The sequence below is a fragment of the Blennius ocellaris genome, assembly GCF_963422515.1.
Source record: "Blennius ocellaris genome assembly, chromosome: 15".
In the NCBI taxonomy this organism is placed as follows: domain Eukaryota; kingdom Metazoa; phylum Chordata; class Actinopteri; order Blenniiformes; family Blenniidae; genus Blennius; species Blennius ocellaris.
In genome coordinates, this window is record NC_137664.1 from 11,353,852 (window position 1) to 11,377,745 (window position 23,894).

General features: G+C 39.3%; 3 protein-coding genes across 3 annotated transcripts; all 3 read left to right on the forward strand.

Moving 5' to 3' along the window:
• The first annotated feature begins 753 nt into the window (after positions 1-753).
• Positions 754-5,721, forward strand: ccdc80l2 (coiled-coil domain containing 80 like 2). Its single transcript, XM_080510703.1, has 11 exons — positions 754-829; positions 936-1,109; positions 1,201-1,346; positions 1,532-1,846; positions 1,991-2,231; positions 2,384-2,540; positions 3,162-3,298; positions 3,794-3,945; positions 4,026-4,129; positions 4,500-4,580; positions 4,812-5,721. Exons 1-11 carry the CDS (start codon positions 797-799, stop codon positions 5,138-5,140), a joined length of 1,869 nt encoding a protein of 622 aa, XP_080366829.1. The 5' UTR covers positions 754-796; the 3' UTR covers positions 5,141-5,721.
• Positions 5,722-11,786: 6,065 nt separating this feature from the next.
• On the forward strand, positions 11,787-21,051 carry fyb1b (FYN binding protein 1 b; the record flags this gene model as incomplete). Its single annotated transcript, XM_080509913.1, has 17 exons — positions 11,787-12,777; positions 15,077-15,209; positions 15,304-15,377; positions 15,567-15,589; positions 16,359-16,420; positions 16,961-17,093; positions 17,231-17,390; positions 17,589-17,709; positions 17,942-17,958; positions 18,039-18,111; positions 19,030-19,070; positions 19,341-19,422; positions 19,592-19,691; positions 19,799-19,961; positions 20,168-20,201; positions 20,283-20,314; positions 20,412-21,051. The coding sequence occupies 17 exons, from the start codon at positions 11,787-11,789 to the stop codon at positions 20,432-20,434; spliced, it is 2,262 nt and encodes a 753-aa protein (XP_080366039.1). The 3' UTR covers positions 20,435-21,051.
• A 1,319-nt stretch (positions 21,052-22,370) lies between these two features.
• On the forward strand, positions 22,371-23,894 carry atp5mea (ATP synthase membrane subunit ea). Its single transcript, XM_080510672.1, has 4 exons — positions 22,371-22,427; positions 23,254-23,308; positions 23,576-23,674; positions 23,802-23,894. The coding sequence occupies exons 1-4, from the start codon at positions 22,392-22,394 to the stop codon at positions 23,825-23,827; spliced, it is 216 nt and encodes a 71-aa protein (XP_080366798.1). The 5' UTR covers positions 22,371-22,391; the 3' UTR covers positions 23,828-23,894.

The window sequence follows — 23,894 nt, forward strand, 5'->3', positions numbered from 1 at the left end:
GTGAACCAGGACTCTCCAAGCAGAGCGAATGTCTCTCGCAGTCAGTCTCTCTGAGGCTACGAGGGGTTAACATCACCAGAGTCTTTGTTTTCCATTCACCTTTCAGATTCCAGATTTGATCCACCTGCTTTTTCTCTGGATACACAGTGCAGCAGCTCACAGTGAGCATTGGATTTTGGTTTGAAAGCATGGAAACTGCTTTAATGGATATTTTCTGAGCTTTTTAAACTCTCAAATCATACTCTCCTTGTTTCCCAGGGGTGACAACAAAACTACACGAATGTCGGATTTTTCCAGATGAGGACTTATGAGCTGCTCAGCAGTTCCAGCTGACCACCACGCCAGTTTTGCAGCTGTGTTGCAGTAAAGATGTTTCATTTTTACACCTCGCACTATTTGTTCTTCTTTTCTACTTTTTGGAGCTTCAGCTACCCAGGCTTGCTTAACGCCTGGTCGGGAATTCATGGAAGCAAGTCCAAGGACCAGTTGGATCCCAATGTAAGGGATTGGGGGGATTATTCAGACCTCCCCCCAGGTGTCCAGCATGGATTAGGACTGGAAGAAGAAAATAGCAAGCATGGAGACAACAGGAGAGTTGAAGAGTTATCTTCTAGCCTCGCTCCAGAGCAAGACTTCTTGGCTGACTTTGCAGGCAAGGATAAATCATCTGATCAATTAAAGCATGTGTGATTGACTTTCACAAACTTACTGTTTCCACAACCTCTCCATTCACCATCTAGGGAAAAAGCGGCTATGGGTAATCACAGCTCCTTCACACAATGACCACTATCTTCGCATGATGGAGAAACAACTCGAAGATACAGAGCAGGTACTACATGTTTCAAACCAGCTAGTCTTTTTTCTTTTTCCAGGTTTTGTTGGGATTGATTGATTGATAACTTACATGTCTTTGTCGCTTTCACTGTTTCTCATAGAAAGGTCTGAACTGCCGCTTGGCGGAAAGAGACACCTTCATTATAACCATCGTGCAGAATGCCATGATGGAAGGTCGGATCCAGAAGACAACTCTTCAAGGGGAAGCCATAGTGGAAAGTCTGGATCCTGACACTGTCACCAAACTGCTGCACCACCTGGAGATCAACAGCCAAGTAACCATCAACACTTCAATTTGTCTTAGCTCATTGACTACTACTGTGACTTACCAATTGCCATGTTTTGGGCTTGTACTCACAATTTCAGGAGTTCAACATGTTGGTAATGAAGAAGAACCTGCGGGTCAGTGAACGCTTCCCTTATCCGGTCCGCACTGAAGCGATTTTGGAGCTTATTGATCAGTTTCCAGTGAGAAAGCTGGAGAAGATGACCAGAAAAGGACCCAATATGAGGTTTCATTATATCACGTTTTCTTTCCATTAGATTTCTATTAAAAATGTTTGTTCGATTATATAAACATTACTTATGGATTTCACTTATTTTATCATCATGATGCAGGTCATCATAAGAGACATTAGCGTGTGTTGTGTTGACGACCATGTTCCACTGAGCGTATTCATTGTGTTTCTGGTTTTAGGTGTAAAAGCACAAAAAAGAAGCTTGTGGTTAAAAAGATGAAGAAAAAGATGGTGCTGAGCCCCCAGAGGCGAGGAAATGTGACTTCTGTGATGGCAATGCAACGGAAACCTCCTTTGGATAAAAAAGCTGCTCTGAAGAGTAAAATCCAGGATATACTTAATGGGCGTTCGAGGTTTGTCATCCGTAAGACGCCCTCTGCAGGATCTCAGACGGTGAAGGACCATGGCACTGTGGATCGGGTGACATCTAATGCAAGGGAAAAAGTGTCCAGTTCTCCATCTGTTTCAAGAAATGAGCATCTAAAGAAAGCCAGGTGCTATTGTTGTGATTATGTGAAAATGTCACCAGTTATGTTTTGATTACAGTAGCCTATTTGCTGTGTCATGATTATTTCGGTGTCTTTACACCAGATTGAGGTTTTATTAAAACTCCTTTGTCATTTTTGTTTTTATTTTAGGCCCGACTCACCAGTCGAAGAAGGAAAGAACAAACATGCCGGGCAAAACAATGAAGATAAAACCAAACCAAATGAAAAGATGGACACACAGGAGAAACAGAGCTCTAAGAAAAAAGGCAAAGGGAAAAAGGGGAAGAAAGGTAAAGGAAGAGGGAAAAAGTCCAATAAAGAGGCAAGTGAGAAAGATAAAACCGCCCTAAAGGAGTTTTTGGATGGTATAAAAGGGACAAGAAGGCTGATGGTGAGGCATTTTCAAGACCTTTTAGCACTGTTTTCTTTCAGTTGTTTTAGTGCCAATCTTTTTTTTTTTCTTTCCTGAAATCTACATTATAAACACATGAAAAGATGTGAGGAGACCCACTCACTATACCTTCTGTGCCCTCTTCCAATAAGGTGATATCAACACCCAGCCGCGATGCAACGCTATACATCCAGCAGAACGAGGAGAACAAGAAGCAACACTGTCAACTCGCCATCAGAAAGATCACTTTGGTAACTCTTGTTGGTGAAGGCAGCCAAGCCACACTCACGCTGGAGCACCAACAGCTGGGTAAGAGGCACGCATAGAGTTGTGTCATGTGTCATGTGCATTTAAATATTTTTGTCTGGAACGTTTAGTTAGCACTTCTCCAAAGTGCATCCGCAATATGACAGGTGCTGCAGATAAGTAAAACATTGTAAATGAGGAGACAGAATCACCACAAAAAAATTGATCTGAAATGCGTGGATAGATAATTTCACTATTTTTAAATAATTTTCCTCAATTGATTGTTGATATCTTATATATGGGCTACAATTTTTTTGCAGTGCAGTCACTTCATAATTCTCTGAAGGTCTGAACTGAACGTACCTCAGACGCGTGTATTTCACCAAATTTCAACACTTACCAAGAGTGCCTCAATTAGCACCATTTTAAAATTATCTTGTTGATCTCTTTTGTTTGTGAAGTGACTGAAACTATGATGTTAACACCTAAGTACAAATAATAGAAACCTGAGGCCAATATAACAAATTCAAACATCTGAAAGTCAATATAAGTATTTGCAACATTTAACATTTGTGAGATTGTGGGTGTTTGGGGTGTAATTAATGCATTGCTTCACCCTGCAGAGTGTTCCTGGCATTCCTCTTATTTTCTTAAGTGAGACATATACCCAATGCTTTGTTTCAGAGTCGGAGCCTCGTCTCAGTGACCGATCCGACCAGTTCTCCAATCCAGACCTGATCTCTCTGCTGAGGACGGAGCTCAGCCTGTCGTCCTCTGACCTCTTTTCAATGACCGTCACTGATTATGACATCAAATCAAATGTAAGCTATTCTAATTTCATTCTAATCCCATGATGTGTAGTTTGATAAGTAGAAATACTTTTTTTTTTTTTAAACACTGCTACTCTTGAGTCCATTTCTGTTCAGTTCAGTTTACCATTGCTTAAGTTAACTCAGCACAACTGCAGCAGTTGGGAAAGAAAACGTCCTTTCCACAGTGAAACCCAGTTAGTTCTCTTTTTCACATGTGGAGTTGTCTTGTTTACCTGCTTGGAGTGAGAACATCAAATATCACTTTCGTTCAGGATTTTTCAGGCGAGTTCCGGAATCATCAGCCAGCCCGGTAGCATGTCAAGATAAGTCTTTATCTGGGTTATCACAGTGGCAACATAAAGGTCATGAGCCATATCCCTATGCTTTGTCGTTGCGTTTTGTTCTTGTTTTTGTAGGAACTGTTGCAATTGGTGTCGCTCGCAAAGACATTTTAAAGCATGCATTTCTCTTTATGATTAATCAGGTTTTGTCTTTGACCCCCAGAGAGTTTTTGAGGCTCCTCCATCAAGCTCAGCTTTGTTTGAGTACATTGACAACTTTCCCTCGAGGCACTCAGAGAAAGAGAAAGAGAGGAGGATTCCTTCAGTCTGCTCTAAAAATGCACAAGAGCCGGTGGTTGAAAACTCACTGCTCAGGTAGAGTCATGTCTGAACGACTGCAGCTTTATTAGGCAACTAATTTTAAACATTCCTCATTCGTCTGTATCTGTGTCCAGGTTCATGTCTAAGAGGAGACTGTTGCTCATCTCTGCTCCCTCTGAAGATGATTACTCTCTCCAACAACAGCTCTCCGCTCTCAGTGGTCAGGGGTGTCACCTGGGTGAGTAACACGACACACGAATGCTGCTTTTGTGTGACATAGGAGTATTGCCGTTGTTTCTCCCTGCTCAAAACACAGGGAAACACGTGCAGTAGGACCAACTATATTTGGCATTACTGGAAGGAATTACATAGCAAATACAATCACATTCAGAAAGAAAAAGCAGATGTTTTCTCTATTCCTGCAAAAAGAGGTGGCTGTTGAACCCGCCCATATGGATCCTATTAGGTGACTTTAACATATGCACGACCCCAAATATTGCATTCTATGTATTGTAATGATATTGTCCTATGATTGTATGAGCTTTTCTGACAATAATACTGTATTTAGTTCTTCCTGCTAAATGACAGTTTCTTGGACCTTTCCGTAGGTATTCGTCACTTCGCCATGTTAAAGTTGACAGGAAGTGGACAAAAAGCAACAGGAACTGTTGAGCTTTTTCCCTTAAATGGTAAGTGTTTGGTGGAGATACGAGGGGACTCATTGGCAATGCTGTGGACATTCACTTGAAAACATGCTGCTGTAATGTTATCAGCCTTTAGGACTAAATGTCACCATCTATCGTCATGATGAAGAAAATGGGTGAAAATGTATAATCATCCCAACTAGCATGTTCTATTTCATTCACTTGGTCACACTATGCTGCAGAAAGTGTACAACTAAGTTTTTGTCATTTGTCCAGGTCGTAGTCAGAGTGAGGTTGAGACACTCTCGCGTGAGATCGTCAACAATCTTCGCGACCAGCTGAAGATCAGCAAAGACTACTTCAGCATGCTGGTGGTGGGGAAGGACGGTGACGTCAAGGCATGGTTCCCGTCGCCCATGTGGTCCCTGGATAACGTCTACGACCTGGTGGACTCAATGGAGCTCCGTCTGCAGGAGGAGAAGCTGCAGAAGAGGCTGGGGATCCACTGCCCCGAGGAGAGAGGAAGAGGAGGCAGCGAAGAGGAACACTATGGTGGATATGAAAGAGCGGAGGATTCGTACTTGTATCACCGATCAGAGGAGTAATGAAGGAAAGGAGAACGGAGGAAGATGTATCTAAATTCTTGAGAAGAGACAGGAATGCAGCAACATGTGGATTTGACACAACAAGCAAACAAATAAACAATGACCTTTAAACAAAAAACAAAAAACAACAACATATTTTTAGGACTCAGTTTGTAAAGTGTTAATAAAAAAATCATGATGCTATTTGTTGGTTACCAGACCAAAAAGGCTGGATGCTTTTTAAACCAATAAAAATACATACGAAGACCGAATATTGGCATGGTTTCATTCAAGTCTTAATGAAAGCATATGTGTAGCCTTCAAATGAAAGCAAATCAAGCTTTTTGGCCGCACATCTGTCCACGGTTTCACCAACACATTTAGTGTGTGAAATATACAAAAAGCGAATTCCCCTGCTTGTGACGCAGGAGGAGAAACTTCATTTAGCTGAAACAAGTTCGTTTTTTCTTTAACGTCACTTGAACATCTGTTTCTTTAAAGAACTGCGGCCTGCAGAGGCCTCCGGGTCACTGAAACAAAGAGTTGTTGAACTCTTTTGACTCTTCCTGTGGGAAACCTTTAACAGCAGTTCTCCATAAAACAATGACTGACTTCTTCAAAAAAAAAAGTCTTTCGTTTGCTGAAAACAAAATCTTACTACACGACAGCCGTACCAAGTGTTCCACAATGACTTTGTTTCAGTGAACTCATCCGTCTCACACAAACCAGGGAGGAGTAAAATGGCACGCAACTCACACAAAAGAGTATCTTAAAGCAACGTTTAGTGAGAAAGAAAAACTTAAGTACGGCGGTGTAAAAACACAAAATTAAGATGATGTTTTAAAACAAAGTTGCAAAGAAGACAGAATGAAAGAGAAAAAAAAACACACAACAGACAACAAATAATACAAGGATATACTTGTAAACTAATTTTCTGTAAAAAAAAAAAAAAAGTATTGTATTTTTAAGCCTGAACCCTAGGAAGTACTTGAACACGACAGCTGAGAGGGTGAAATGAATTGTCTCATGGGCTACTTCCTAAATAACATGGGTTTTTAAATGAGCAACATTATTTCAGTTCATGCCCTGATGGCAATAGCAAGCGCTCTGTGTGACAGTACCACATACTGTGCTTGCTACCAAGGAGTTAATTTCTTAAGCAAACAAAGATAATCAAAAATGTTGCTGCCGCTGATCAATAATGGCAGAATAAAGGCAAAGCAGGATAGTAAGTGAGTGCAGAAGGTTTAATACAGTCACATCTGCATATGGCCCTAAGAGAAAAACAAACAAACAGGGGGAAAAAAAGAAATGGTAAAAAAGATGTGTTACACTGACTCATCAGAATGAGCTTTAAGTTGTACTGAACTGCACAACAGACATCCACCAGATGGCTACTTGGCTTTTTGCGCCAACCCGTATTTGACACAGTAGTGTCGAACCACGTCATGTAATGTTCATCCAAACATACAAGCACAGGTATAGCGTGTACATTTCACACCGAAAAGTCATTCATTATAATTCTTCATCCGTCTGCAAACAGTGCTAACTACCGAACCGCAATGTCACGCTTTAACTTTCTCATTAGTTTATATGTTTGTCTTTAAACACTATAACTATAACTATAACTTAAGAAATGTGTCTGCTGAAATATTTTAACAACATCATCATCTGAGTAGAACGATAATAAACACATTTCACAGTCTGACACTCGTGGAGTTTGCATGCGCTGCATTTGCAAGCAGCAACTGGGAGCTTTTGTGTGTGGCGTCAATTTAAGGATGTAATTACCCACAACTTAAACGTTTTCACCAACACAACTGGACAAACTAGTTTTCCCTCCATTCAGTCAGTTGTTTGCAAAGGTTTGCAAAGGTCAACGACACATGCACGAGTGTGTAGCCATTGTAGCACGTCAGAAATAATCACAAACAACCACACATTTAGCTCTCAGGAACTTCAGTTTATAACTAATATAAGTATTTGCTCAATAACTGCAACTTATGAGTGGGGTTTCTTATTCTATCTTAGCACACATTAAGATGATGGTGTTGTTGTTTGTGACATAGTAACCCACACTTAGGTGTTTGCATTCCGTAATAGCATTGAAATGGCTATTAACATGTCCTGTAATACGCTGATGTGGTTCCTGATACAGCAGGGATCGCTCTATTGTGTATTAAAGCCGTTACAGCTTTTCACTGCCTCATAGTGTTTCATTATTAAAAAAAATGTAAACAGTTCCATAGGGTTGGCATTTTTCACTCCCTCCCTCCTGTGTGTGTGTGTGTGTGTGTGTGTGTGTGTGTGTGTGTGTGTGTGTGTGTGTGTGTGTGTGTGTGTGTGTGTGTGTGTGTGTGTGTGTGTGTGTGTGTGTGTGTACACAGCAGCACACGAGGAAATAACTGGGAGTTTGCCAGGGACACGCAAATCCATGAAGATCAAATAGTACTGATAACAGAGGCTGTAACACTCACATTCACTCAGGACACACACTCACTGACTGGGAGAGGAAGTAGTCACTGACAAATGGTTATAATGCGTCCGACAGAACTGGAGAACACTTCCCCCACCGACAAACAGGCAGACTCACACACTGAGTGTTTGGTCACACTTTGTCATCCACTATTTCGCAGTGAAACCATTTGAAACTCACACTGAGAAAAACACTTCAACCTGCAACCAGCCAGACCTTGTAGCGGCATTCAGGGTTGTTGTCCTCAAGATGGTGAGTAGTCATTTAATGATCAACTTAAATTTCTCTAGATATGCACTTTCTTGCTATTCAGATTACTTTCAAGTTTCCCGTCAAATGCGAAGAGTTTCTTGCTTGTTCTGCATTTACAGCAATTTTTTTATGAGACTTGCACAAGTTTCATTATTTGTGCAACCAAAGTCCTTTGACCATTTTGCCAAATTTTAGTCCTATGGAAGCACTGTTTTGAAATATATGTTTGGTATTAGAAGCACTTCAGTCCCATTTCTAAGCACACTGTGTCAGGTGAACTCAGGTGGTTGGAGCTTCTCGGTGTCGTGTATTCAACACTGAGCTGCCTCTTTCATCAAACTGGAAACATAAAGCAGGGTGCCTTGTTGTATTGTATGGATTTCTTTCGGTTCTTCATTATTTCAAAGCAGTACGAGGGGCTTTTTACTGTATATTTGTATAGTCAACAAGCAACAAAGCAAACCCAGCTGAATGCATAGCTTTGTGCTGGATAGATAGACTTCATGTTAAAATTTGTTATGTGGTAGATCTTGATAGTTTGTCAGGGTTTTTCTAATACTGACACTAAGTATCACAATCTAATCCAGATGTTCCATCCATCTACCAGTTTAGACTAGTTCCTTAGACTATCGGAGGAACATGCAAACTCCAAACTTTGCATGTCCGTCAGAGAAATGAGCTGGTATGAACCACAACTGTCATTGTTGTGAGAGAACCGAACTAACCTGTGCACTCTCGAGGTCACCTGACTGAGCCTACTGCCTGTCCTCCCCTTCCTCCTCTTCCTTTCTATTTTTGCACGGATATTTTGAGAAGTGGTTCGAGTGTGTGACAACATCTGTAGGTGTTTTTCCATTAAAATGCAATTTTGGTGCAAACGCATTTCGAGAAGCGGTAACAGCACAGATTGGGTAATTTTTAGTTAACTGTGGCTGAGAAACAGAAGTGATATGGAGGAACTTTCCTCTTTTTCTTTTCCTATCATTTCATATTCAGTCACATTTCGGGCCCAAAGTCAGCACTTTGTTTTAAGAAGCAAACGGTGAAAGATTTCCTGGCACCTCTGAAGTGACACTCCGCCTCTAAACTATATTTTGAACATTGAACTGAAATATTAGAGGTCGACAGTAGAACACAGTTTTTTCTCCTCACAAAAAGAAAACAGTTGATGTACAGTGAATTCATGACCATACATAGTGGCAAATTTAACATTTAACTAAACATCTTTTAATAAGTCTTCCAATCTGTGCTAATTCACACAGCAAGTATGTGATCATATTAAGATACACTATGAGTATAATAAGCCTCTTTTGGGCCTCATGAGCTCTACTGAATCAGTGCTTCTCGCTATTATTCAAAACTAGACTAAAAGGACAGAAGGACTTGAAAAGCATCCAGGTTAACACTTGGATATCATGGAAATAATTCAAATCTGCTCACATTTTTTTTTATAGTTGTATGAATTAGTTTTTTTTATTGTTTTGGGTTTTTAAAAATTTTTTTAGCTACATTTTTACTTTTATCAATTTTAAGAACAAAAACATTTTTCTTCAAAGAAAAAAAACAAACCTTAACTCAAATCACTTCATATCGATCCATTAATTACGGATTCCGAAACATGAGAAATAGATAATATAAATTAGTTTAACCTGCCTTTATCCTATTTTAATTTAAAAAGATAATAATAGTGACAGTAAGATCGAATTATTGTCTATTATTACTGATTTCCATTATTTAAAACAACACCATGTTATCATATAATGCATAGCGGTAATATCATATCTGTCATTGCAATTGTTATATCGTGAGACTTTTAATGTGTTTTAAGTTAGAACTTGGGCTTGACAGGACATTTTAAGTTTCTGTCTATTACGTCATTCACTTTCACTCCTCTGCAGCAGCAGCAGCTGTATGCCCTCTTATCTCCACTTCCTGGTTCAGTGTTTGTGACTCCCAACAGGTCATATTAGAATAGGAGTTACTGCCACTGGGATTAGCTATCATTACATTTATTAATCTTGATTTATACAACATGTACTGTGTGTTTTTTCCTAACAAATGTTTTCCTCTTTTAACTTTTGAGGAGAAATTCTAATTAAAAGTAATAAGATAAGTTATCCATCAAAAATAATGTATATTTTAAAGACTGAAATCATAAATGTAATAGAGAGCAAATGAAATGATAAAATAGGCTTTAAAACCCACACAGGTATAAGCTAAGCTACCACTATATACAAGTCAGATACTTTAAATTAACGTAAGAAACATATATATACTTTATATTTACCCCAAACACTGGAGACCTTTTCATATAATTAACAAAAGTGGAATACAATCTTGTTCGTGTTTATATCATTTAGTAAATATCCACTTTCCCTCTAGTGAATATATATTTTGCTGAGATACATACACTCAACATGTCAAACTGATGATATGTTTATGACAAACACAAGCCAGGAAACTGGTTCATGCTGTGGTTTCAGATGTGTAATTTTTTTTTTCATAAATAGTTATCACCAGGATACAAGGACACATGGCATCAACAACTTGTGAGTGAGTGTTTGCATGATAACACTAGAAACATGAAGGAAAGTGAGTTCATTGAGCTATAAACACTACTTAAAAATTTTACAGGCGGTTAGGAAGCTACGGCGTGATCTCATTTAGTAAATGGCGATAACATTCTGTTAAAATTAAATTAAAAAAAATAACATGAGGATATACTTAACTAATAGTTGTGTTTTTATGAATAAAAGCACCAATGTCCCTGCAAACGCACTGCTCAATCTGCTGCGCTCACGAAGGAGGTCCAAGAGCTACGTTCTGTGAGATTTTACGACTCTGAACAACCATCAACTGCCTTTGACTTCACATAACTGCAACAATTAACAAGTGAAATAAATCCAAAACTTTTATTAACTACATGCTGTGTGTTTTCAGTCTCAAATGTGTTTTTAGACCATTTATAGATCATTTTGAAGTGTTCTTAGTATTTCCCTTTACTTCTGCATGTTAAGATACCAATTATCTTGTGTGAGTCTATACAATTGCTATAAAAGTTGCATTGTGTAATGTTATCTATCAAGAGTATCTGGGCATACATACATCAGCTCTTTGTGGTTGAAAAGCGTTGCAAGTGATTAGATAGTGATCGTACAAGGTGCAGATCTGGCCTGAGCATGACCGCCTCACAAAGCCTGCCATAAAGAGACCATGTGGACCTGCTGAGCCACAGTCATGCGGGAAATGGTTTTATCTGCGTTTTAGAAGCGCCGCCAGTGTGTAGTAAAGTGTTGTGTAAATGAACGAAGGTAACAAGACCAACTACCTGGTTCAATGAATAACCACAGAGAATGCAAACACTAAAATGACTGAGCAAACCCTTCAGAATAAGAGAAGACAATGTCTCAAGAGGAAATTATGTGGGTTTTTTTTTTTTTTTTTTTTAAGAGAGCTTAGTAACTTTCCGTTACGTTTTTAAATTTAAAGTCAGCCTGAGTCCATCTAGTGTGTTTTTTTTTCTTTTACTAATGTGGTCAGTTTTGCTTTCGGTATCCATGCATTGAAGTCCGTCTGTATATAAACTATGTGCAAAAAGTAAGGACATTTGGGTTTGTAGGACTACTGGTTTATTTCATTTTCAAAGGTGCTGCAGTTTTAAGAAATATGTGTTTGTAGGCTGAGTAGCAGTGATGACAATGGGGATTGGGCCTATCAGTAATGTGCCAATACTAAACAGCTTTTCTTTCAGGTCAGGACGACTCTCAAGCCTTTCTATCTTCTCTATTCTAAAATCAGGGACTCCGATAAACCTTCTCTGGCGGCGCGTGTATTGTCATCTTCGAATTCAAACATTCTTTATTTCATCCTGTATATCAACCTCCACTCAATATCTTTTTGTTTTTAATCTACTAAGTTTTGTGAACCCGTGATCTACTAATGTCTCGTTGCTCTTTTCAGGCTGAAAACAAGGCTGATATAAAGGCCATCATGGCTCGCTTCCAAGCGAGTGGGGGAAGCACAGATGAGACTTCGTCTACGCCAGGCGGACGTCCCAGACAGCCACTTCACTCCACCCTGTCCTCTGGCTCAGCTGCACAGAAGAAACCCGTCTTGGAGAGCCTCTCCAGCAGTGCCACGAGTGTTACTCCGAAACCAAATTTCCTAAAAAACACAGTGTCCTCTAAAAGTGACACAGACACACAAGAGTTAAACAAAACCAAATCCATAGCAAGCAGGTTTGGCAACACTCAAGATGATACAAACAACCAACCCTTCATTGGAAATAAACCTCGAAAGCCTGAACTAAAACCACTGGGACAGAAGCCTCCTTTAAACAAACCATCACTTAGCTCCAATGTGTCCGAATCCAAACCAGTCTTTCCTAAACCTTCTCTGGCAACTGGATCCAAACCCAGCTGGGTGAAAGAAGACAGTGGTGGGGGTGCAGCACCAAATACCAGCATCATTCCTCCTAAATTACCAAGTCCACAGCACAAGCCAACCAGCGGCATTGGGAAATTAAAGCTACAGAGTGAGGACGCACCAGGATCCAGCATAGACACTGTGAACAAGCCACCACCTCCGACAAACTCCACTTTCAAACCCTCTTCCAACTTCAGGACGGCTCAGAATATGTTCAACAAGGACAAAGCTGAGCAGACAGACAGCGGCGGGTCGAACACACAGACGCCAGTCGCTACAAAATTGATTCCTCCCCCCAAACCTCTTGCCAGTAAAAAACCCAGCTTAAAGAAGCCACCAGCGGTGTTACCTCACATCAGCAGCGTTAACGGTCATGCTGCTTCAGGGCCAAAACGTAACCCCCTCTGCAACACGCTCAATTTGGGTTCTGCTCCTGCTAAGCCAAACCGACCCCCCAAAGTCAACTTGGAAAGATTTAAGAGAGGGGCTGACCCCTCCAATGATGGTAAGTAGGTCTTTCCTAAAATCTTGTGCTGTGTTGTAATCACAAAAGACCAAAATATTCCATTATGAAAAAAGTTTTGTTTTGTTTTGTTTTTTTTTACATTCGAATGAAGTCGCAGACATACGGAAAGACGTTATCGTTCATCTCAGCCACATCATGGTGTCATTGCTTTTTGAGAGACAAAATTAGATTCAAGCAAGCTTCCCCTTTCAAGATTTGGAACAAACTTCTTACTTTCATACAGCATGCATGCCATGGCCCTGACTCACTAAATGACTTCATTCCACCCATTCCTCCAAAAGTCAAAAAGATCATCATTTGACCGTTCCGTCATTAGAGTTACTGGAATTACTCTGGTTAACAACTTCTAACGATATCAGGACTGAATGGTCAACAGTATGTTTTACCCAACATCACCACCATACTTCATACCAGTGGAGACAAACAACACTCAATACTAGATTATGTGGAAAATTACTTTTGCTCGAATAATTGTCAGTAAACTTCACTTGCAGAGGATACTTTTTCCCATACTAACGGTATCAAACACACTGTGGCGGTTGTCACACGATTGCTATGTAGATTTATGGGGGGGGGGTTAATATTCGTGTGAGTTGTATTTGCTCATCTGCACGCATAACTCAAGTGTATCGTAAATAATCCACAGGTTTGTAGTTTGAGAGGCTAAATCTGCAATGGTTGTGAAATCTAAAAGAAATAGCAAATAAGAGGAATGTTCAGTTCAATTATTACAAACCATTCATTGAAACTTTATTTATTGCACATAAAGTGATATATTTCAAGACATTTTTGGTTTATTCTTCATGATTTCACCCGTCATGAAAATAAAAAAAAGCTAAATATTACAAAATATTCCTGTCAAAACAAACTTCCTTTTATATTCAACTATTTACTTTAAATATCATGTGGTTAGAGATATAATGACTTTTCCTGGTTTACTTTGCAATAGAAATATATTTATATGTTGACATAAACTGCAAGGGAAGCTGCACAAAGTAGACACACACTACACAGACCACATACATCTCATTGTTTACTTGATGGCTGAATTCCAACTTCTGATTAATAGTGATACAGTCAATCAGTCAAGAGTTCTCTGTGATGCAGCTCTTATTACACAACAACCAATTTACTTAATTTCAAAACTCCGCCATTTCTAAATGGTACAGCATGTCTCTTTTTTTTAATGTTTTCCTTCGAATAAAAGAAGGACATGTGGTGAACAAATGCATCATATTGATACAGAAAGCTGGACAACAGAAAGTGAGGATTGGTGCTTCAGGAGGGGAAACTTCTGACGGACAGCAGGAACACACATGCAGTCCCACAGGCAATAGTACCTCACCCAGTTGGCTGCATTCACACCAGTTGTTTCCCATTAGTGTGATATGTCTTTGCTCTTCTGCTCCCAATCAGTGCACAGCAAACACAACAAGTCAAACAAGGCAAAAAAAAAAAGCTGTCAGCGTGATTTCTTTGAACGGACCACAGGATGTTATGGAAGGATTTTACGGATGTGCTCTCAGTTCCGAGGCCCTTCCTGGTTGGAGGATGAAATAAATATGTATATATGTGTGTGTGGAGGTAGGAAAACAGTTTGCAGGTCTCGTGAGTGTTTAACAAAGAGCGTGTTCCTGTTGCCCGAGGCTTTTGTTGCCTTTCAACGGACGCCGATGACACATTTCAGAAGTGTGAAATGTGTCGTTCCTCACAGACTGACGCAATTGTTTTTGGTTGTTAGCTTGTAGTTGTCGAGTAGATTCTCAGACGGAGAGCAAAAGTCTTCTTCAGACGTGTGATCATTATTCAGTCCATTTTGGGTGTATCGAAATGTGTTTGTTTTAACCATCTGTCCAGAATAAGTGCAAGTTGCACAAAAACTGCAGTTGTTTTAGAGCAATGTCCCACGAACACACTTAGTTCCTCTATCTGACCCGGCTAAGTTCCCTGTCTAGTTTCTCCTTTCTCTCTCCCTCACCTCCCCCCTCTCCCCCCCGCACCCCCTCTCCCTCGCTGAACTTGTTTCACCACATGGGGAAGTAAGCTCAACAAGCAATCTCTCTGAAAAAGAGGTTCACGCTCTTCATCTGCATGTATTTGTAGGCAAAGCGGAACCAAAAATTCTGCCTCGAATTTAACATAAAATATAAACGAATTACACAAAGTATACCCCCCCCCCCCCTCCAAAAAAAAGGATTTTGCTGATGAGTTTATTTTGTTTTGATGGCATTTTGAGGTGCACATTGTCTTATTATTGAATGTTACTTCTGTATTACAGGTCCCGGATTGAAGAAACCCATTATCCTGACTCCTGTGACCTCTAACCCCAGTAACCACGGCAACCATGTGACCCCGAGTCAACCTGCATCCCCTGCTGTACCGAGTCTGCCCCCACGACACCCAGGAACCATGTCAGTCATGCACAAACAGAGACAAACTTGCTTGTAAATGACCTGGTCTACTCAGCAGCTGTGTCCTAACGTGGGACTGTGTCCTGATGTTTAGGAACCCGCAGGAGGACTTTTATGACGATGTGGAAGAACTGACCAGCTCTCCTCCTCCTTTACCACCATCTGCAGGTTCAGTGATCATCGCTGCTTCGTAAAATATGTGTTACAGCCACCATGTTGCCATGGTCTTAGTACCACACGAATAAGGAACTATTGTAAAATTATCAATTTTACTTGAGAAAGAATTTGATCATAACAAATATATCAATCAAATAGCAATCTGTGTCCTAATCTTGCTGACTTGTCTGTCTATTGCAGACCACCCGAGTCAGAGGGCAAAGGTGAGTTATTTTGCAAAGTAGTTGTCGTAAGAATTGTGGCTAGTTGTAGTGATTGTGTTGCAGTAGATGTCATTATTGTAGCCGTGGTTGTCGTTGCAGAACTTGGAGGGAGTTGAAGCTCGGTGTTCTTGTTGCAATTGTTCTTTAGTTGTTGAAGCTGTTGCAGTTGTGACGTAGATGCACTATGTTGTTGTATTGGTTGTAGGAGTTGTTATAGTAGTTGTGATTATTTGAGTAGTTGTAGCAGTATCAAAACCTGCTTGTTATTGCGATTGTTGTGGTAGTTGTGGCATTTTTGAGTTGTGGTAGCAGTACTAGTTGTACTAGTGTGGTTGTGGGTTTATAGTAAAAGGACAATATAAACAAAGTAGTTTCTAAATACATGAGTGAAATGAAATAATAATACAAATTATTACATTGTGTGCATAATTTCAAACCCATTTAAGTATATTTTAAAAATGTCCATATCATGGACTAAAGCCAGAATGAGGTTGAAGAAATATTCAAATCAAAGCACGGAAAAACTATGAGTGGAAGTAGCAGCAGCATTCAGTGTACAATTACAACCATCAAAAGTTCTGCACCAGACAACTAAATATGAAGAAGAATAAATTGATGTAGGTAGAAATATATATATCAGTGTCGTGAAAATTCTATAAATAAATCATTTGGAAAGACAGCACATGTGTATATTTGTACATGATATAAATGTGGAAAGCACAAAACAAAGCATTTTGTGTTTTTATTGCTGTGAACCTCCTTTGTCCAGGTCGAAAATGACAATGATGATGACAATGATGGAGAGATGTATGAGGATCTTGATGAACGATGGTGAGACAATGTCACATCATTTGTTTGCCCTTTCTTTTAGTTTTAGTTTAGGTTTTAAAATATTGTGTCCAAAATGTATTCTTCACTCATTTAAATTGTTCACACTTGTTTGTAATTAACTTATTAAGCTCGTGTTTATTGTGCTGTTCAGTTGTTTAAGTCTTATTGTACCAATACTACACTCTCGTGGTTATTATGCAGTACTACAAGAATCACACAAAATACTGTATCAGGTGGAAGTAAAGAACCAGACGCAATTTTATTTTAGTAAAAGCTAATAGCCTCTAGAATAAGACACAGACTCCTGAAAACCTCTGCAATGAGACAAATAAAACAACTTTTATAATCAACCCCCTCCAGATGTAACCTTTATGGGCAAAAAAACCCCAAGTTGTCAAATGTGATTTGTATTATTGTTTTATCATTTCTGAATACGTATATGACAATTAATTCTATTCTATTCACCAAAGCTTTGAATCACATTACAACAACAACTTCGCCATCAATCATCAACTCCTTTGTGTTTTCTGGGCTCAAAAGGGAAGCAGCTGAAAAGCAGGAGAAAGTAGAGAAGGAGAAAGCAGAGAGGGAGGAGAAAAAGCGACTGGAGGCTGAGAAAAAGGAGCAGAAAGAACGAGAGAAGAAGGAACAAGACGCAAGAAAGAAATTCAAAGTGAGTGAACTGAAGCTTTTCTGTTTCTGTGCAATAAACCAAAAGCTGTTCCATGCCTGTGTGCTGACGTTCGTGCATGGCTCTGTGTGTGCGTGTGTGTGCGTGTGTGTGCGTGTGTGTGCGTGTGTGTGTGTCAGTTGGTTGGACCTCTGGAGGTCATTCACCAGGGAAAGGCTCGTACCGACTGTAAAGGCAATAAAACGGACGTGGCTCTGAAACAAGGGGAGAGTCTGGACATTATTCGTGTCCAAGGAAACCCAGAGGGAAAGTGGTTGGGGCGGACGACGGATGGATCGAGTGCGTTTCACTTCTCTCTTTCTCACTACCTTTTGCCTTGTGACTTTTAACTTTAACTCTAATTTTCCACAATATTTTTCAGTCTCATCTATTAATTCTAAACTGAATATTTTACTATAACTTACTCATTTTGGCTAAAAATAAAAATACTGTAACTCAATTAGAGAACTGACCCAGTAGTTTATTTTGCTTTGACAGTTGGTTATGTGAAGACCACCGCAGTGGAAATCGATTTTAACACACTGAAAAATCGTCCGGCTCAGCAGTCCTATGAACCTGAAATCTACGATGACGTTGACGTGGTCTCTTCTGGGAACAGGTACCATCACATGTCAAATAATCAGCTTCCACTTCACTTTCACTAGTAAACAACTAAGTGCACACTATGATTAAAATTTCTGAATAGGCTCAATGAGCTCATTTTACCAGCCAGATCTAAAGCTCAGTTTACACTGGCTACTGTAAGGACAATGTCTTGAATTTGTTGTTATAATTAAAAAAAAAAAAAATCTAAATTTTTTCCAATGGCTTTTTTTCTCTCTCCTCCTCAGTGGTAATGGACCAGGAGGTACGCTTACAAATTCACAATATATTGCAACATGTTTTCATCATTAATGTCTATAAATACTACACTTCCTCTTATTGCAGTTGTCCTTCCGCCGCTGCCAGGAGATGGGGGAGAAATATATGATGATTGTCTTGATCCAAACCTGGAAGTCAGGTGGGATGTGGTTCAAGTTTTAAAAAGGATTGTTACAAGTAAAACAAGTTTGAAGTGTTTGATGAACTGCCTCACTCTGGATGCTATGAACGGAGAAGGACACTCAAGGAAGAAACCCTTTTCGCCAGGCTTTAATTGTAAAACAGATCATTTGATCATTGTACTGTCTGGTAAGATAAAGGTATTAAAAAAAAACCTTTAATGAAATAGAAGTTTTTCACTCATTGGTTTTCCAGTCCCACCGAGGCTACGTTTTCTCCTGCGAAGCCCAATGTCTTCCTGCGAATTCTTGACCGAAGCAGACGTCTTTCAACTGCTAAAGAGTAAAATACACTCAGTTGTAAGACTGATCACAGATCTTCTGTCCCCTGTTACCAATTTTAACTGCTTTTAGTCATCACTCCTCTTTTTCAGCAGCTCACGAGATAATGTTTCCTTCAAATACTAATTTTTTTCCCCCCGGATTAACACAAGATAAATCACTCTGTCCGAATAACACTGAAACATCTCCAGTTTTGTTGTGATTATTGCAGTCTAAGAAGATCATTTGTGCATGTCTGATTATTATTGGTTACTTTACTAACTATAAAATACAGAAAAATCTGCACGTGTGTTTGATTTGTGACTCAATCAGAAAACCAAAGCAATAAATTAAGGCTTTAATTTTTCCACCTGGGTTTTCAAAGTGCAGGGGACTCACTCTTCCCCTCCAGAGAGCCTCAACCACATGGATTTCATAAATATTACATACATATTGAATTTAACTAAATTATGCTGGGAAAAGGTCTTTGCGCCTCTTGGGGGAAGCCTGCCTTACACTTTGAAAACTCATAGTTCTAACGTATAAGAAGTGATATAATTTCACAACCGCATGAACCTCGGTCCCATTTTAATGATGTTTTTCGTCTGTTTTGCCAGAGTACCTCCACCCAGCCAGTTCACTGTAGAGAGGCGCTCAGGTATTCCTCATTCTATTTCATATAGACCTTCCTCATTAATCTACTCTCACCGATGGTGTCTGCTTGTGAGATTATTGCTTCCAGTCAAAACTCCACCCACCTTACCTCAGGCTTTAAGTGTGAGCCCCCGATACCGTTATTTATGACTTAAGAGAAGCAATGTTGAAGATCATTTGTAATAACACATCAATAAACAGTTCATCTGCACACAATGCAATGACAGTTTGATTGCACGCAGTCTCAATAAAATAGCCATTTATAAATGCGCAGATCAGCTGGGAGGAGCGATTGATGAGGAGATTTATGATGATGGGGACTCTCAAAGTGCACCCCCTCCCCCTCCCATCAGCAGGTACGGCAACATCAATATTTAAGAAAAAAAAAGAAATATATAAATATATATATATATATATATATATATATATAATTAGACAAATGTCAATACCAAGCTTTCCTCATCATGTGACACATCTTGATCTAATGTAATCTTCTTCTGACTTGTGTTTGTGTCTCTCATGAAGCCTTCCAGGCTTGAAAAGTAAAGGCAGAACTGAAGAAATGGATCCAAAGAAGCAGAAAAAGTTTGAGAAGGAGGAAAAGGAGTTTAGAAAGAAGTTTAAAGTGAGTTCTTCAAATGCCTTTTAACTGTTCCCACCTTTTGCTTCTGTAAATAGTGTTTTTTTTTTTTTACATGAGCTGAGAGTGTCACCTTCATTCCTTTTTTTCAGTATGAGGGGGAGATACAGGCCTTGTACGAGGTAACCATCGTCCACACGCTTACTAATAAGAAGTGGAGCTATAAAGAGCTGTCAGTAAAAGCCGGAGAGAAGCTGGACGTCATCGTTAAAGCCGTGGATAACAAACTGATATGCCGCAATGAGGATGGGAAGTGTGAGTCTCGGTTTATTCTGTTTATTCTGATCAAACATGATGAAGTGATGATGGGGGCTTGTGGTTCAGTTGGTGAAGCAAGATTAAATTCCAAATTACTGGCTGTTGCGTGGCAGCCATCAGCGTCAGTGTGAACGTGACCAAACACGATAGCTCAACACAGAACTCTATCTTCTCATTTTAACTCCGAAATCTGTACTTTGCAGTTGGCTATGTTTCAACCTCCCACATTGTTACGGAGTAAGTATCAATAACTTCACACTGTCGAACGCAGATTAAACAACGTGCCGTTTGTGCTGATAGTTTTGTTTTTGTTTACAGTGATGGAGATATCTACGATGATATCGGGGATGGTATGTTAATCTCCGTGTTATTATTGTATGGATGTCACATGGGAGAAAACCACTTTTTACTTGTTAATTTTGTAATGTAATTTGATTTTCTTTTCAGACTGCATCTATGACAACGACTGAGAGAAAGAAAACCTGCATTGTCCACATTGATTTATGCTGATGTTTTCATGATTTGCTATTTATTGAATTTCTTCAACGATGTTGACTGTGAAAAGCTGTACGTAAACATTATATTGAAACTAGAAAAATTCTCAATATTTATTATTAACTGAATGGCTGAAAAACTGTACATGTGATGTGTTTGTATGAAAAGTCTGAAAACAGAGAGGATTCAAACAAAACAATCTAACAAAACAAGACTATTTAATCCAGTTTTGGGTCTTACAGCTTCTCACAAAACAAGGAAATAATTGCGAGAACAACCGTATTTAAATGTCTCACTTTGTAGTTTTTGTCTTCATTTTTCCTGTTTTGGATTGCATTCAAGTATCCAACAACACTGTCAATGTACATATATTTTGCGAATTTAAGATTTCAGGTCCGTAGCTGAAGTATACAAGCTTATTTCAATTACCATTGGTCTTTTTATTGAAAGTGATAATCTGACTTTGTACTTGCATGTCTTTGCTATGAGTAAAGTTTAGTGCAGATTTTGATGAAACCGTTCCTGAGAAATGATCACATAATGTATATTTTTCTTCGGCTGTTTTTAATTATCTTCTCCACATCTTGCTTTATCCTGTCATTGTAATGAAATCTCACCTAATATTACGAAAATAAACGGAATTCTTAACAGAGTGAGACCATATGTACGTGTCACATTTATCTGAACTCTTGTTTGATACCTGAAAACTTAGATTTGATGTGTTTGCAGGCTTTTAAAGGCTTATATTGTGTTTAACCTATTGGTCAATGATTACTTTTTTGGTAAGAACTAAATGGGGAGCTTCTACTGGCAGCTATTAGAATTTTTTTTTGGACCTTTTATTTATTTATTTATCTATTTATTTATTTATATCTTGGGGATGTACTTTGATATATAATTTCAGTTTGTGGAAAGCCCAAACTTTGGTTTTTATTGAGTTGTGTGCTGGAACAGTGAAACAGTAAAAGTAACGGCTAAATATGTGAGACACAGGAGAGAGAGGAAATGTGATAACATGGTGAATAATAGTGCTCAGATCAGTACTGAGCTGGGTTAAACATGGCCAATTTGACAGATTTGTGTCTTCAAAATATTGACTCGGGCAAGAAAGAATCGGACATTGATTTTCCTTTTGTACTGAAGCACAATATATTAGCTGAGCTAATGACAATACATCTTGGAACTAGAAAAGATTGTATGGAAATTCCACCCACCCATCCATCTATCCATCTATACATCCATCCATCCATTCATCCTGGGTTATGTGGTGCTGGAGCCGATCCCAGCTAACTGTGGGTGGGAGCAGGATACAACTTGCACAGGTTGCCATTCTGTCACAGTGCAATCACATTCACACCTCGGGGCAATTTGGGGTCACGAATTAACCTTTACTATGCAAGTTGAATTATGTTCATTTTGTAACTAACTACATATGTATGCATTGTTTTTTAAATGACAGATGAATACAGGAAACATTTTTTACCCGGCTGCCATATTTAGGCTTTCACTTTCGCCTCACATTGACAGGTCATGGGTTCAAATACTGGCCGGGCCTTTCTGTGTGGTGTTTGCAAGTTCTCCCGGTGTGAGTGTAGGTTTCAAAAACAGCAAAAAATGTCAAAACATAGACTCGGTTGATTGACCAAGGAAAAACAGGAGAAAACAAAGTGATTGTTAAAGCTATTAAATACAACCATTAAGAAGTCAATGCATCTTGCATTAAAGGTAAAAATGTTGCATACTTGTGGTCAGGTGGGTCAAATGGTGTAAATAATTACATTATTATTATTCTCATTATTATTATGTCAGAATTTTAACAAATGAATAAATTAAGACTTTTCTTTAAGGTGACCCTAATCCTCTTAAGCGCTTTCTGTCGTCTTGTCTGACGTCACTTCCTGTCTGTCCGGAACTCCTACCCCTCGCTTCATCATGGTTCCTCCAGTCGCAGTGTCGCCGCTCATCAAGGTAATAAAGCTATGTTTTCCCCCTTGACAGCATTATGTATACATAATTAAAACGTGTACAACATTTTGAGACAATATACTTACCTCTCAGTACGCACAGCGTTGTGAAGTGATGGTTAATAGTCGTTGTAGAAGCAGAACAGCCGGTGTTTGCTCTCGGTGACATTGAGAGGCGAGCACACGTCTTCTCTAATGCGGATGTAAACATTCAACATATTGCACATTTTTCTCACCTAACACCCTCACTTTCACTATTAGATAACTTTAGAGCTGCATTAACCCAGTTTGTGATCTCGATCTGCGGAGTTATGGTTTGTTTTAGCTAGAAGGTCAGAAAAGTGTGGACTTCGCCCCCGCTGCAATTGGTGTTTCGGACTAACTGGTTTCACGGTTAACTGGTGACCGACTTCCTTTAGCGTCCGACGTTGCTGCTTGTAATAGCGGATGTTAAAATAAGACTCATAAACGGGTACGACACATGGAAAGCCTTGTTAAAAGTCATTCGGCAGATCTGCTACGCCCTTATTTTTTTTTTTAACGTTCTGTTTTCCGGAGCAATAAGGGACGCGAAAGGGAGTTGGTCACTAGTTAACATGGAAACCGGTTAATCCGAAACACCAATTTGATGCAACTGATGAGCACCTGTGCTGGCTATTAAGTCACATAAAGCAGGAAGCTCAGCCAGGGTCATGTAGATCCAAAACAACACTGACGGAATGACGGAAAAAAGTAATGATTCAGAGGAAAGTTTGGACACGGTTGATGAGAAAACACAAAACCTCTTCAGATCTCAGCTTTGAATGACAGACATTTATCTTGTCTTTCAGACGGCCAGGTGGTCAGCGCTCCTGTTCGGCATTTTCTATGGCCACCAGCGATTTGGTAAGTTTATCTATGCACGTGAAATAACATTTAAAATAGTTAATATTGAAGTTGTCTTTTTTGTTTTTAATACATCACATATTAGCCAGCATATTTCCATTTTCAAATTGTAGCTGCCTAAATATGTAGCTGAACATACATGGAAGTATTCACTAAATGTCTCTATAATGTCACACAAGCATCATCCACATAGTGTCCAGGAACAGAGCTGAACTTTGAGATTCATTGTGATACTTAGTAGTTCTAACTGGCTTTGTTTTTGTTCAGAGTACCTGAAGCCCATCGGCGCAGAAGAGAGGAGAATTGAGGAGGAAGAGAAGAAAGCCAGAGAGGAGCAGGAGCGCATCTACAAACAGCTTTCTGAAGGTAATGCAAAAATACACACCCTGTGCAACTGGACCTCGCACACAGATCTTTCTCTTAATTCTAATGTGCCGACCTTCATTATGACAATTTGTTTATGAAGTATTTGTTGTTCTTTTTCTCTCTGCAGCAAATTCTGACACCATCCTCAAATGAACTGACTGGTTCAGATCTGTGTTGTGTTCCTTACTCAATCAAAATAAAACATTTTCAATGTAATGCA